The 14,613-nt window shown below is 40.8% G+C and overlaps 1 protein-coding gene across 3 annotated transcripts in view; it reads left to right on the top strand.

Moving 5' to 3' along the window:
* The window catches only part of JMJD1C (jumonji domain containing 1C), a 349,289-nt gene that overhangs the window by 107,678 nt on the left and 226,998 nt on the right, over positions 1-14,613 (top strand). For all 3 annotated transcript variants that reach the window (XR_004646490.1, XM_034776021.1, XM_034776020.1), the window contains exon 2: positions 9,403-9,567. Coding sequence is in view for 2 of the 3 variants with exons in the window: in XM_034776021.1 (XP_034631912.1) it covers positions 9,403-9,567 (165 nt within the window). In the remaining variant the exon portion in view is untranslated. The remainder of the gene's footprint in view (positions 1-9,402; positions 9,568-14,613) is intronic.

The following is a 14,613-nucleotide window of genomic DNA, read 5'->3' as shown; positions in this document are numbered from 1 at the left end:
TAAAAAGGCGCGAATCTATTGTCTGCCGTTGCTGTGACGGGGGAGGGAGGGGCCTGACGACATGTACCCAGAACCGCCCGCGACACTGTTTTGCATCATCCGGGCATTGGGATCTCAACCCAGAATTCCAAGGGGCGGCAGAGACTGCGGGAACTGTGGGATAGCTGTGGGATAGCTACCCATAGTGCAATGCTCCGGAAGTCGACGCTAGCCTCGTACTGTGGACGCGGTCTGCCGACTAGAGCACCTAGAGCATTTTATTGTGTGGACATACACAATCGGCTGTATACAACCGATTTCAATAAAACCGGCTTCTATAAATTCGAACTAATTTCGTAGTGTAGACATACCCTTAGAGAGAACAGGACACCATTCTGTAAATGCCAGCCAGTGAGTCATTTTAGCATACTGTAGTAGAAACCTTGTCAATAAATATGGTACAGAAATCCATTTGCTTATTAAACTAAATTGCTTTGTCTGGTTAGGTCTTAGCTGGAGTATCCAATTTTGGTCACCAGTGTATAGAGAGGATGTAGAGAAACTGCAAGGGATCAGGTGAGCGACAAAGATCAAAGGGATGGAGTGCAAGCCATCTGAGCAAAGGCTGAAGGAATTGGGTATGTTTAGTTTGGAAAATAGGAGATTAAGAGGAGGGGACATGATAGTGACCTTCAGATACTTGAAAGGCTGCCATTAAAAAAGATGGAGAAAAATTGTTATCTGTTGCCACAGAGGGCAGGACAAGAGGCAGTGGGTTTAAACTACAGCATAGCAGATTTAGATTAAATCTCAGGAAAAACTTTCTAATTGTAAAACAATGGAACAGACTACCTAGGAAGGTTGTGGAAGCTCCTTCACTGAAGGTTTTCAAAAGGAGTCTGGATAGCCATCTGTCTTGGATGGTTCAGCCACAACAAATCCTGCATCTTGGCAGGAGGTTAGACTAGATGATCCTTGTGGTGCCTTCTAACCGTATGATTCTATGAAAAACTTACCAAGCTCAGACTTGAAGCCAGTTAGGATTTTTTTCCCCACTGCTCCCATCGGAAGGCTATTCCAGAACTTCACTCCTTTGATGGTTAGAAACTTTTGTCTAATTTTAAGTCTAAACTTGTTGATGGCCAGCTTATATCCATTCCTTCTTTTGTCAGCGTTGGCACTTAAATTAAAACTCCTCTCCCTCCCTGGTATTCATCCCTCTGATGTATTTATAGAAAGCGATCATATGTCCCCTCAGCCTTCTTGTGGTTAAGCTAAACAAGCCGAACTCTTTCAGTCTCCTCTTGAAAGGTAGGTTTTCCATTCCTCAGATCATCCTAGTAGCCCTTCTCTGCACCTGTTCCAGTTTGAATTCATCTTTTTTTAAACACGGGGGACAAGAATTTCATACTGTAGTCCCCTTGAGGTCTCACCAGTGCCTTGTATAATGGTACTAACACTTCCCTGTCTACTTGGAAATACCTTGCCTGATGCATCCTAGGACTGCATTGGCCTTTTTCACAGCCACATCACATTGGCGGCTCATAGTCATACCATGATCAACCAATACAAGCAAGTATGTCTTCTCTGTCATTTCCAACTGATGTGTCCCCAGTTCATAGCAAAAATTCTTGTTGTTAGTCCCTAAGTTCGTGACCTTGCATATTATATTATTAAATTTCAGTTCATTTCTATTACTCCACTTTACAAGGTCGTCCAGATCTTCTTGTATGATATTCTGGTCCTCCTCCGTATTGGCATTACCTCCCAGCTTTGTGTCATCTGCAGTTTTTATCAGTGCAGTCCCACTTTTTGTGCCAAAATCAGTAATAAAAATGTTAAATAAGATTGGTCCCAATACTGATCTGTGAGGAACTCCACTAGTAACCTCCTTCCAACCTGACTGTTCACCTTTCAGTATGACCTGTTGTAGTCTCCCCTTTAACTAGTTTCTTATTCACTTTTCAGTTCTCATATTAATCCCCATCTTCTCCAATTTAACTAATTTTTCCTGTGGAACAGTATCAAATGCCTTACTGAAATCCAGGTAGATTAAATCTACTGGATTTCCTTTATCTAAAAAATAAATTAATCAAATTTGATGTTTCAGCTTCAAAACAGAATATTTAGATAAAAATTCATTTAATTGAGAGTTCCAATCAGCTCTAATTAGAAGATAGCTTGCAACCTTGCTTTAATCAGAAAAAGTATTGCTGAAGGTTTTTGCCCTCCTTCTGCTGGAAAATTGTAACAATAATTGTAGAAACTAGCAGGCTAAAACCAATTATATTTATAAAATATTCCCAATGAGAACATCTCTTTCATGTCCAGGTCTTCAGTGTCATGTTGCTGAATCTTCAACCTGTACTGCTTCAGGGAAGTAGAACAGAGTTGTCCATAACTGGGAGGGCTGGGAAGCCGGGCTTCTCTGAAGACTTTTCAAACTACTGTTCTGTCTGCACAGAGCAGGATGGCATTGCAGCATATCCTGCTTCCGAAAGCCAGATCAGTTAGGTAAAGGGTTGGGAATTTTGAGCCTTGGCATTCCTTAGGGATCCCAGTTTGGCTACAGATTTTATTTTAGTGGCTTGGGTTGCTGTGTTGTTTTGTCTGGGCTTGGGGAGGATGGTGAATGGCTCTTTGAACATGGTTGACTAGCCTGCAGGATAGAAAAAAAATCTTTAAATTTAAAAATTGATTTTTTTTATTTTATTTTTTTTTAAACGTCATACCCTTTTATTTTTTTTAAGTCTATTTAAAATAAAATTTGAAATTATGGCAGTCAGTATTAAGGTCTTAACGGACTATAGTCTGCTAAAAATCATTTGAATTTAATTTAAAAAATACTAAGTAGTACATGTTTGCTGACAATTTTAAAGAAAGTTAGACTACTGAATTGTGGAATTACTAGCTAACCACATGGAACCAGAACCAGTTTTTGGCAGCGCTAGCTTCTTTTGTGGGTGTAGAGAGATTTTCTTCATTTCAGTTTATTCTACTAGTGCAGTTCATTCAAAGTTAAGATACTGATTGGGAGTTGAAAAAACAGGAAGACTTATTTTCTTTTTCTAATCTGTGACTAAAAACTAGGTGTGGAAAGATGAGATCTACTAGTTCTAAAATCTTGAAGGACATTGTGACTGGAAACCGTTGAATTGACTAACAGATAATAATTCCTTTATTTCATAAATCGGTTGGTTTTAAATGCAAAACGTGTTTTTGATAAGCTTACTTTTTTCTTATGTATCTAGCATAATTTTAACTAATAAAAATGAATTTAAATGGCTGTTTTATGCATTTTTAAATGAATTCCAGTTTTCATTCAACTAGAGCTTGACATAAACCACATAAAAATAACTCAATAAATGGAATATGGTCAGTGACTAATTTCTTAATATAATAAAAAGGAAAAATTAAGAATATGAATAAATGTTAGTTATATAATTGCTTAAATGAATGTGTATAGATCTAGTGTATTCTTCTGGTTAACGGAAAGACCAAATTTAGCGTAAAAGTGATATATAGCTGCAAGTCAACATGTTTTGATGATTACTGACTTAATGAGACTTAACCATTCCTTAGAAAAACAACACTGGTCTACAATTTTTGAGAAGTCGTCTGCTTCAGAGATAAAATGTGCTATTTATTATGTATATTGATGTGCTGAATTCAAATATGACAACTGATTGGCTACTGTTTCTAAGATATTTAAGTTTTTACATTTTATGTCTATGTATATTGTGTAGATAGTAGAGTTTTAATCATAAATTGTAAACCTAGGTCTTTTCATGTGTTTATGGTTGCTTTACATGATATTTCACCTGCCCTGTTTATGTAACACTTTAAAAATCAGCAAAAGGGTTATATAAATAAAATTTATTATGAAACAAAAGGCAAAAAACTATTATGTACATAGTTTAGTCCTATTCAGTGTCTACTCGGCGCTTCTTGGCTTGTCTCTTGTATTCATTAAATGGAGCATCTCTTGTCACTGTCCAGCAATAGTCCGCAAGCACTGATGGGCTCCATTTGCCCTGATAGCGTTTCTCCATTGTTGCAATGTCCTGGTGAAATGGCTCGCCATGCTCGTCGCTCACTGCTCTGCAGTTCAGTGGAAAAAAATCTAGATGAAAGTGCAAAACATGTATCCCTGACAAAGTCATTCAGTTCACCTTATATTATGAGGTGTGGTTCAGAGGAGGTGGATGGGAGAAAATGTGGGTCCTGTGACATTGATGGTTCAGGACCAGAAGTTTCATCCTCTTCCTCTTCCTCGTCTGACTCAAATGAGAATGATTCTGATGCATCAGGAACCGGCAGCCCTTCTCCGTGGGGTACTGGGCGTATAGCTGATGGAATGTTTGGATAATGCACAGTCCACTTTTTCTTCTTTGACACACCTTTCCCAACTGGAGGCACCATGCAGAAGTAACAATTGCTGGTGTGATCTGTTGGCTCTCTCCAAATCATTGGCACTGCAAAAGGCATAGATTTCCTTTTCCTGTTCAACCATTGGCGAAGATTTGTTTGCACAAGTGTTGCAGCATATGTGTGGGGCGCACCTCTTGTCCTGATCTCCAATTTTGCAGCCAAAATAAAGGTGATAGGCTTTCTTAACTATAGTGGTTATACTGCGCTTTTGTGATGCAAAAGTCACTTCACCACAAACATAGCAGAAGTTATCTGCACTGTTCACACAAGTACGAGGTATCTCTGCTCACTTCGGCTAAACAGAAGTGTGTCCCTTTGCAAAATCAAACACTGACAAATAAGAGAGCATGGCACTGTATGATTTCTAGAGCTGATATAGGGCAATTTATTCAGCAGATGATGTAAGCTTTGTTATGATTGCATCATCCATGACTTCTAGGAATAACATGATGCAATTCATATTCTGTATGTTGCAATACCAGCTTCAGATTGCATCATTCATTTTTTTGCCTAAAAAGCAAGTACTGTCCAAACCCAGTCATAGATCCAGTCAAAGATGTATTTGTCATTTCTGGTTTAAGTTGAGATCCCTTCCCTTTATAACTTCACTTATCCTCCGCCATCCCCAAGTCAAGGGTCGTATATACTGACCCAATAGCATATCTTGAAAACTAGAGCCAATCAACAATTTTAAGCATCATTTTCATTCTCAGTGACCCAGAATTAGTAAAGTTTGACTACATTTATTTCAGAAGCATTTTGGTTAAATAGATTATTTAAATTTAGGTTTCCTGGTTGCTGATTTAAATCATAACTGGTGATTTAAATAACTGAACTTTAAACTTGATTAATTTTAAGTTAATTTATTCACTTAAAACTTTACGCATGACAGAAACAGTTTCGTGCAGGGTGGGAGAGGGTGTATGGGTACTAGGGTAGGAATATGGCAAGGCTGGGTTATAGCAGATTCGATCTCTGCCATACCTAATTCTACTTTGTTTTTAGAGACCTTCCTTTTATAGTTCTAAGTTCTAGTGACAAGCAGCTAAGAATCAGGGACCACAAACGTCTCCCTGATCACTCTCCATCTCCACTGTACACAAGTTCTGTTCAGATGGGGTGTTGAATTTACACTTAAGTCTTTAGAGATGGACACATTTATATTCTCATAAGTATTAATTTGGCTAGTATTCCAGAAAATGTGAAGTATCAAAGGCAGTGGTTCCTAAAGTGCTTGAGCCCATGGGACTCTTTTTTTTTTTTCCCAAATGCATTTGTTTTTTTTCCTTTTTTAAATCAAATTGAGCTCTCATGCCTCCCTCCCCTTTTAAACTTCATAGATTCCAAGGTCAGAAAGGAGCGAGTTATATCTGGCACTGATGTGATCATCTAGTCTGACTCTTGTATAACACAGAAAGACCTCAAAGCCATAGAATGTCCTCAGAATAATTCCTAGAGCATATCTTTTAGAAAAATATTCAGTCTTGATTTTGAAATTTCCTGTAAACATGACCTTTGGTGAATTGTTCCAATTGTTAACTACCGTCATCGATTAAAAAAATTACACTTTATTTCCAATCTGAGTTTGTCTAGCTTCAACTTCCAGCCATTGGATAGTCTGCTATATTGAGGGGAGCCTATTATCAAATATTAGTTCCCCATGTAGGTAGTTATGGACTATGATCAAGTCACAGCCTAGCTTTCTCATTCTTAGGGCTGGTCTACACTAACGCTGTAAGTTCATTTAAGTCACACTAGTTCAGTTACATAAATTCCGTAACTGAGTTCGACATAACATAGGTTGATTTAGAACGGTGTTTACCGCACACTACGTCGACAGGAAACACTCTTCCGTCGACGTAGCTTCCGCCTTTTGCGGAGGTGGAGTAAAGCCGTCAACGGGAGAGTGCTCTCCCATTTACTTAGAGGGTCTTCAGCAGACCTGCTAAATCAACACCACTGCATCCATCGCAGCAGTGTGATTTACTCAGTAGACATGGCCTTAAGCTAAATAGTGTGAGCTCCTTGACTCTATCACTGTAAGGCATGCTTTCTAATCTTTCAGTCATTCTCTGGTTCTTCTCTGAATCCTCTTGGATTATAGATACAAGAACTGGACACAATATTGTAGTAGTGCTCTCACCATGCCAAATATCACTTGCTGCTACTTTGGAGAACTGAAACTGTGATAGACTAGCCAGGTGCAAGTTATCCTTGTAAACTGCTCTTGGCCAGCCTCAGAATAATTTAATATAATTTGTAGGGAAGGAAAAATAGGACAAAGTTTCTGTAAAAGTGCCTTGGACTATCAGCATCGAAATGTTTAACTTCATTCCACTTGATGCATTTCAAAGGTAAAATCCTTCTCAGAAGGACTAGAGAAATTAATTGAAACTACTATACGAAGTATGACTATTAGAGAACAATACTTTAAGATGCCTTCTGTGTTCTTCTGCTATGGTTAAAAAAGTCTTACTGTACTTCAAATGTTATTGATCTCTGCTGAAATTTTTGATCACAAAAGGATTACACTTAGGTAATTTTTCTGTAAATTAGGCTAACACACTTTGTATTTTAATAAATATGAGAGTTGGTAATTAGGTACGTCATTTAGTTCTGAGCTTTTATAAACACTCTTTTCCAGTCTTGGAAGTGGCTCTATTAAGTGAGCACAAATATACATTAGGATTTGAGTAGAAGGGTATTGTATTACTCTGTTGCCACTTAGTTTTCTGCTTTAAATTTTTATATACAAAATATTGAGATTTTTGTAAAAGTTAGCATTCAGATGTGTGGCAGGTGAGATGGGGTAAAGAGTTGAGGGTTGGAGAGTGGAGTGAACAACAATTGAGTTTATCAACAAGAAGGTGTAAGTGGGGAAATGTAGGGGGCTAAGTGATAGGAGTTGTGGACATTGAGTTATTGAAAGGGTGGAGATGTCGAGAGGCAAGTAGGTGATGTTTCAGGAGATGAGAGGGGGAACTTGGTTACAGAGAGATGAGAGAAGAAGCAATATTTTGCAAAGACAGAGTTGAGTGAATGGAATTATTGGTGGGTGGGAGGGTTGACCCAGGTTAAAAGTCAAACAAGGAAGTGAGACGGGAGGCTCAGATGGGCTGCCAGCATGGAAGCTGCTGAGGATAAACATCAGCGTTTGTGATGGAAGGGAGAACTAGATGTCAGTATTTGAGAAGTAGGTGAGTGTGAAGAAGTCAGGTGGGCAGGAGATAGGATGTAGTCATTGGGGCATGTGGAGAGGTTAGAGAAGGAGAGCAGATGAGAAACTTATTCATCTGAGCAGGAGGAGAGAGTTGAAGGGGGAATGTCTCATCATATTTTGGTCCATGTTCTCTTGAAATAAATTGGCACGATCCTGGCAGGCAGGGGAGGGTTTGAGATATTGTCAAAGGAGCAAAAAGGCAGCTGGGTTGTGATCCTGAGATTCAATTTAGCTGGAGAAATACAGTTGTTTAGCTTGGAAGATGGCAAAACTGAAGGGTGGAAGTTGGTCTGGTCATAGGATTTTCACCAGAGATTTTCTACAGCAGAAGAACAGGAATATAGGAAGTGGATGTTGGGGGTGAGCGAGAGATTGTTGGAGTTGAAAGGCGGACCTCACAATAAAAGAGAGGAACAGAAATGTCAAGTGTGGAGTGGAGTGAGGAATGGAGAGAATAAACAACCATATCAATGGAAGAAAAGCGTAGAGAGGACTGAAAACAGATAAGAAATCCTGAATGCTGATAGACTAAAAGTCATGGGAAGGCCAAGAGACAGGGCACGAGGGAGGGGGCTGATGGTTGATGTTGAAGAGAACAGGTGATGGTTGGGGGAGGAAGGAAATGAGAAACAGCAAGATCAAAGGAGAGGGCAAGTGCTTGGTAGACCAAGTCAGGTGAATGGCTCTTTTGGTAAGTGGGAGAGTTGAACAAGGGCTGCAGGTTAAATTAAGACTATAGGGCAAGGAAACATGCAGCTAAGGGGTCAGATAGGTCATCAACATGGATGTTGAAACTACTGAGGCTGATTGTGGGAGGTTGTGAGGAGAGGAACTGAGAAATCCAGGAGTTGAAATCAGAGAGGACAGCTGATGGGGAGGAATTGGATGGATAGTAGATGATGACAAGATGGAGCGGGAAGAATAGACTGTAGTGCTGTTCAGAAGAGAGTGGGAAGGAGGTGGAGTGGGAGGGGTTGGAAACAGCAGGAATTGGAGAGGAGAAGCCCCACACTCCCACCACAGTTTGATCCAGGGCATGGAGTATGAGAGAAGGAGATGCTTTGTAAGAGAGGGCAGCTGCAGAGGCAATATCAGACAAAGGGATCCAGGTCTCTTTGAGAGCCAGGGCCTGGCGGGAGCAAGATTTGAAGTCATAGATGAGAGGGTTTTTTTAAGAAATGGGAGTAAACATTTCAGAGACAGCAAGAGAAATGCAAGGGTGAAGGAGGATGGGTGTGAGGTTATGAACAGAGGCAGGAGAAGGGCAGACTTGGTGGAGAGGGATGGGGAATGAGGCAATGTCACCAGAGGTCAGAAGAGGTGGCAGAAGGTGTGGATGTGGCATCTAGATTTGTGCTGGTGGGTCATCAGAGCCGTGGGTGAGTGGCAGATGGACAAGGGCGAATACATACAACAACAAAAAAAAATAGGAAAATGATTTGAAGGTACACTAGTAGGTACCCTTAGGTAGCTGGAGTCATGGCCGATCTGAACCCACCTCTCAGACAAGGAGATATGGCCAGGCTGACCCACTTGAAAGATCTAAGTGCGGAGGGGCACTCCAGGGTAGGGACTGGTTTCTGGCACTGGCAGAAGTTCCCCCTGAGGTAGCCTGACTGTGGTGTGATGTGATTTTCATTGAGATTGAGCAGGTATTTCAGATTAATTTACTGAAATTCTTGTATTTAATTTTATAATCTATACTGTACAAAATGCAATTGTTTATATATAAAATAATAAATATTTTGTTTTGTGTTCTCTAATTTCCCCAGGTATATGTGGAATTTGATGACCTTGAATGGGAAAAGCGAGAGTGGGTTAAGGTTTATGAAGATTTTGCAGCCTTCTTGGTGGAGTACCAGCTGGTCTGGGCAAAAAGAAAGGACCCTAGCCAGACTCAGGGATCAAAGATCAAACAAATTCAATGGCCTGCATTGGTAAGATATTTGAACTGTCATTTTAAGTTGTTAAACACATAATGTTACTAAGAAATAGTTTAATTTATTGTAATTACCTTGATGTTGGAAGTTAGTTGTTTTCTTGTCTGTCAGTCTTGACTCCGCTGGTCGAGCAAGCTCATGTGAAAGGATGGGGATTCCGTGATACTAGTCATTCATTTTAATTTAATTTTTGAGGTGATGCAGACCATGATAAGTTTAGTATCTCCTAGTGATTATAATAAAACTGATAACACCTCTCACAGTCAGAGCAGTTTGTGTTAATTAAACTAGTAGTACCATGTTGCACTGGTACAGAGAGATTGGAGTTGGGTTAACATCTTGCATCCCAGAGCTTGTCACTAAGGAGGGCTGAGGAGGCAGTGTAATTCGAATGGAAATAGCAGCATACCTAGGAGTTGTGTCAAGACCCGTAGAGATGACAGGTGAGTATAGACCCATTGAATCAGTGATAAAATAGTCAGTTGCCTTTTCTCTGAGGTGAGAACTGTATTCCTCTGGGTAACTGGAGTGACACTCAGATGCTGAAGCAGCTGAGAGGGTTAAAGATGGCTTTTTAACCCTGTTTACTTAGAAAGCTGTGATGAGGATCTGATGAGGTCATCTAAAAGAGGGACAGACATAGATCCGTGTCTTCCTCAGAGAAGCTGGTAGCACATCCAGGATTTTCCTAAAGACCCAAGTTGAGCCCGATTGAGAGAATCTTGTATTGAAAATGTTTTCCATAGTAATAGAAGTGTAGAAATCTCCTGTAACTTCTCAGACTGGAATGTGAAAGGAGAACTCCAACAAGCGTATCAATACCACGAGTCTTGGGGATGCTTATTCATGATATGATAGTGATTTTAGTGTCTCCATCTGGAATGTCAGTCTTATGGTGAAATTGTTGAGTGACCTGTGATCTAAGATGGCCTCAAATCTCCATTCTTCTGTGGAACCATAATGAATATGTTCTATAAAACCTTTGTGTTGATGGGGCAGGCTCTATTATCTCAGTATTGATGAGGTGGGAAATTCTTATGGTTTTTCCCTTATTTTGTCCATGTAAGTCAGTGCGCAAGCTCACCAGCCAGGGAAAGTAGAATAAACCTCCCAACAATCATTTAGTCCATGTCACTTTTTCAGGGCTGACTTTATTATTCCCAAAAGATTCAAAAAGCTCAAAATATTATAAATACTGGGTGCAGGAGGCCTGTCCCACTTTCCAATGTCTGGTAAGGGAGAGCGCACACCTGTTCCTTTATGCCTCCTGTCAGATCTACAGGGAGGAACCTCCCTTGGGGACTTACCTCAACTCTCATCTAAAAGCATTCTTTATACAGTATTCAGGAGGCATTCATGTGGTTCTAAATCAGCTGCCTCTTCATCATGTGCCCTGTTAAGCAGTTGCTGGAAGTTGTAGATTCCAGTCTTAAAGTTCAAGCCTTGTAACATGTTGGGAAGTGCATATGCACCCAAGGACCAGCAACCTAGTCAAGGTGAAGCAACTTAAATGGGGAATTCTGTATGGGGTAAAATCTCTAAAGCCAACTCCTCCTTCCCACAGATCAGGTCATCTCCTTGAAGTTAAGTGTCCTGTAGTTGTAGGGAATGCTTGAAGCGGAATGTATTTCCAGATTACCACTGCCTCGAGTTTCATGCCTCCCTAGTTGAAACAAGACCTTTTTGTTTTGCCTGGTGTTAAGTTTTTGGCTTTTAGAAAATTAGTAGTTTTGACTTGGCTAGATGATTGTATGGTTTTCTTCCGTTCTTGGCTGTGGCCATCATTTTGTGCATGTGTTCACCACACTAATTCCCCTTATGTCCTCCTCTCCATCCCAAGTACTTTGGGTCCTCACATGCAGCCTTAATCACATTGCCAAAGGGAGGACGGGAAAGGACACAGCATTTCTTGTTGAGTTTAACTGAAATGTTTGTCTGGGACACCTATTTTTGTCTGCCTCCTGAGTCCTCTGTGTGGTGTAGAAGCAGTTTTAGATCTGCTAGCACTCTCTAAAGTATTTGATCAAATAGGTGTTATGGGAGCAGCTTCTCATTGGACCGAGTATCAGAGGGGTAGCCATGTTAGCCTGTATCCACATAAACAATGAGGAGTCTGGTGGCACCTTAAAGACTAACAGAGGAAACTCCATGCATCTGAAGAAGTGGGTTTTTTACCCACGAAAGGTTATGCCCAAATAAATCTTAGTCTTTAAAGTGTCACCAATTCCTCGTCTTCTCATTGGAGGTTTTTCAGCTTTGGCTTGGTCTAGTTGAGCTAGCTAAGGAGCAGGAAGGGGCCTTCTTTCTTCCATTCTTCATAAACATTTTTGTTTTCATTGGCTTATGTTTTCTGGATCTGTAGTCAGGTGATGAGTCTGAGAAGGAAGGCTTGACTGACAAAGGTGAAGTTGCTCTTCTATTTTCTTTCTCTTTTGCTTTCTTTCTGCCAAAGGAGAATTTTCTTCCACACCAGTTAGTTTCTGGTTTAGGTATTCAGAGTTTAAGTATTTTGTTTTTTAACCCCGTCTCAGATAATTTTAGAACAGCATTTCTCAAACAGGGGTCCGTGGATCCCTGGGGGTCTGCAAGGGAACTCCAAGGGGTCCATGGGCCCCGCTCATCAAATTCTCCCCTCCCTCCCAGCGCCTCCTGCATGCAGGGGGGAGGAGAGGGGATGGGGACGCTCGTGAGAGGGGGCGGAAAGAGGTGGGGAAGAAGAGGGGTAGGGGTGGAGCGGGGGCAGGAAGAGGTGGGGAAGGGGTGGAGTGGGGGTGGTGCCTGGGGCTGAGCAGGGGAGGTTTGGGGGTCTGCAGCAAAATTTTAAATGAAAATGGGGGTCCTCAGGTTACTAAAGTTTGAGAACCGCTATTTTAGAGAGCTTTTCTTTCTCTTTAGGGCCCTTTTTTCTTTAACATGGTTATTTTCCTTTGACCTCTCCTTGCCTTTGGAGGTTTAGGGTGGATGGTGAAGATTTCTAATGATTTCTCATTCTCCTTGATTGGGAATTGCAAGCTTGATCCATAAAGGAAAAAATAATTGGAGTTCACAGTCCCTGGTTCAGGACTGTTTAGAATGAGGGCTTTCTTTGACCATGATGCAGAGAAGTAGTATATATCTTGCCTGTCTGAACTGCTATTATGTTGCTCAGGGGAGAGTTATAGAAGCTTGTTGGGAACTTGACCTACCTATTATCTGGGAATTTTGTGCTCCTCTTATTGAAGGCTGCAGAGTGATGTAACTCCAAAGTGTGTGTGTGTATGTGTAATCAAACATTGCTCCGTTTAGCATACCTGAGCCACAGTCTGAGGGCAAGCGGGGAGAATGCTGCTCCAGCAATAATTTTATCTTGGGACCTGAAGAATTCCCTAAAAAGGCCAAACCATTGTCCCATTCTTCCCATTCTCCTCCATAGGTAATCCAAATTTGAGGAGAATTTTAAAGTAATTTAGAGAATTTTAAAAGTGAGTCAGGAGGATGGCTAGCTGGCCCTGACTCAAGTCAGGCAGAACATTAGAGTGGGGGAGTAATGGGAAGAGCTTGTGAAATGTATCAGCAGCCCTATTAAGGAAGTATCTGCTATTTGCAAATTAAATCCCGAACTTGGCTATGTTAAATCTAGCTTTGCTTCTGAATGACCAGATAGCAGTGATGGCCACTAGATGCTTTCATGCTTTGCAAGAAGAGTGCAACCTCTTCTCAGACCTTTCCATAGTTGTTGTTACACACACAAATACTAAGTCAAACACTCACGTTAGGAAATGCCAGAATTAAGGTTGTGTGTGCAGTCTTAATTCAGCCTTTTTATGCATATGCATTACACTAGTCTTTAATTGCATGATCACATACCATTTTTCCCCCCCAGGACCCTTCAGTGCTGACTTAATGAACAGCTATTCAAAATTTTGTCCCCTTTTCATGGTTCAGTTTATGGCACCACATCTTATTTCCCGCATACTGTTCAAACCCTGCTCTGACCAGAATTGTTAATTTTCTCATGGGCTTTTCTGTGTTGCTCATCACAGTAGTATCTGACTGCTTCATAAATTCTAATGCATTTATTTTCACAGCGTCCCTGTAAGGCGAGGTGCTGCTGTTATCCCCATTTTACAGATGGGGATTTGAAGCATAGAGAAATCAAAGTCAAAAGTGTCCAGTAATTTTGGTTGCTGAATTTGAGACACCTAGGACCTGATTTTTCAGAGTTTATAGCATTGTATAGCACTTTATATGTTCAAAACACATATCCCATTGACTTCAGTTGCTTTGTTAGTGCTCAGCACTTCTGTAAAGCAGATCCCAGGGTTTCAAGTTAGATACTCAGAACATAAGGAACATACAATTAGTCGCCAGTGGTGAACATCCTGACCATAGGCTATTGCTGCACTACAGAGATTACAGCAACTGCTGTATTGCTGCTAATGCAGATGTTCTAAGTTGACAGGAGAGAGAGCTCTCCCATCCACTTAATTACTCCAACCCCCATGAACAGCGGTAGCTTCTACCACCAACATAGCGCTGTCCACACAGGTGCTTACATTGGTATAACTTACGTCGCTCAGGCTTATTCACACCTCTGAGTGACGTAACTTATACTGATGGCTAAATCCTGTGCCCCAATGAGTGGAGGCAGGGGGAGGAGTCTGGGGAGTGATGCAAAAATAGCAGAAAGGTATCTGGGATCAAGAACATAGATTCAATTAAGTTGGTGAAGTAGAGTTGTTTAGTTAGGAAGATGGCTGAACTGAATAAGGAGACAACTAACCTTTAGTAGAGGAAGTTAGCCAGGTTCATGGGATCTCTGCCAGACATCTTGTGTGTGGATAATTAATTACTAGAGAGGAATGGTACATTTTTGCTTTTTTTGCAAATATTTGTTGACAGCAGAGGAATAGTCAGACTTACAAATCTTGGATTCTATTCTAGGCTCTGGTGGGGAGTGTACTTTAGTGGGTACACTCTTTTCTGCCCATTTTCCCAAGTAGTAGTAGTAGATTTAAAGGAAGTTGGACTCTGCCAAGCTGGAAAGTTAAATTGGAAACTCTA

This window comes from Trachemys scripta, chromosome 7, assembly GCF_013100865.1.
Source record: "Trachemys scripta elegans isolate TJP31775 chromosome 7, CAS_Tse_1.0, whole genome shotgun sequence".
Taxonomy (NCBI): Eukaryota; Metazoa; Chordata; order Testudines; family Emydidae; genus Trachemys; species Trachemys scripta.
This window is presented reverse-complemented; position numbering and strand designations above follow the sequence as displayed.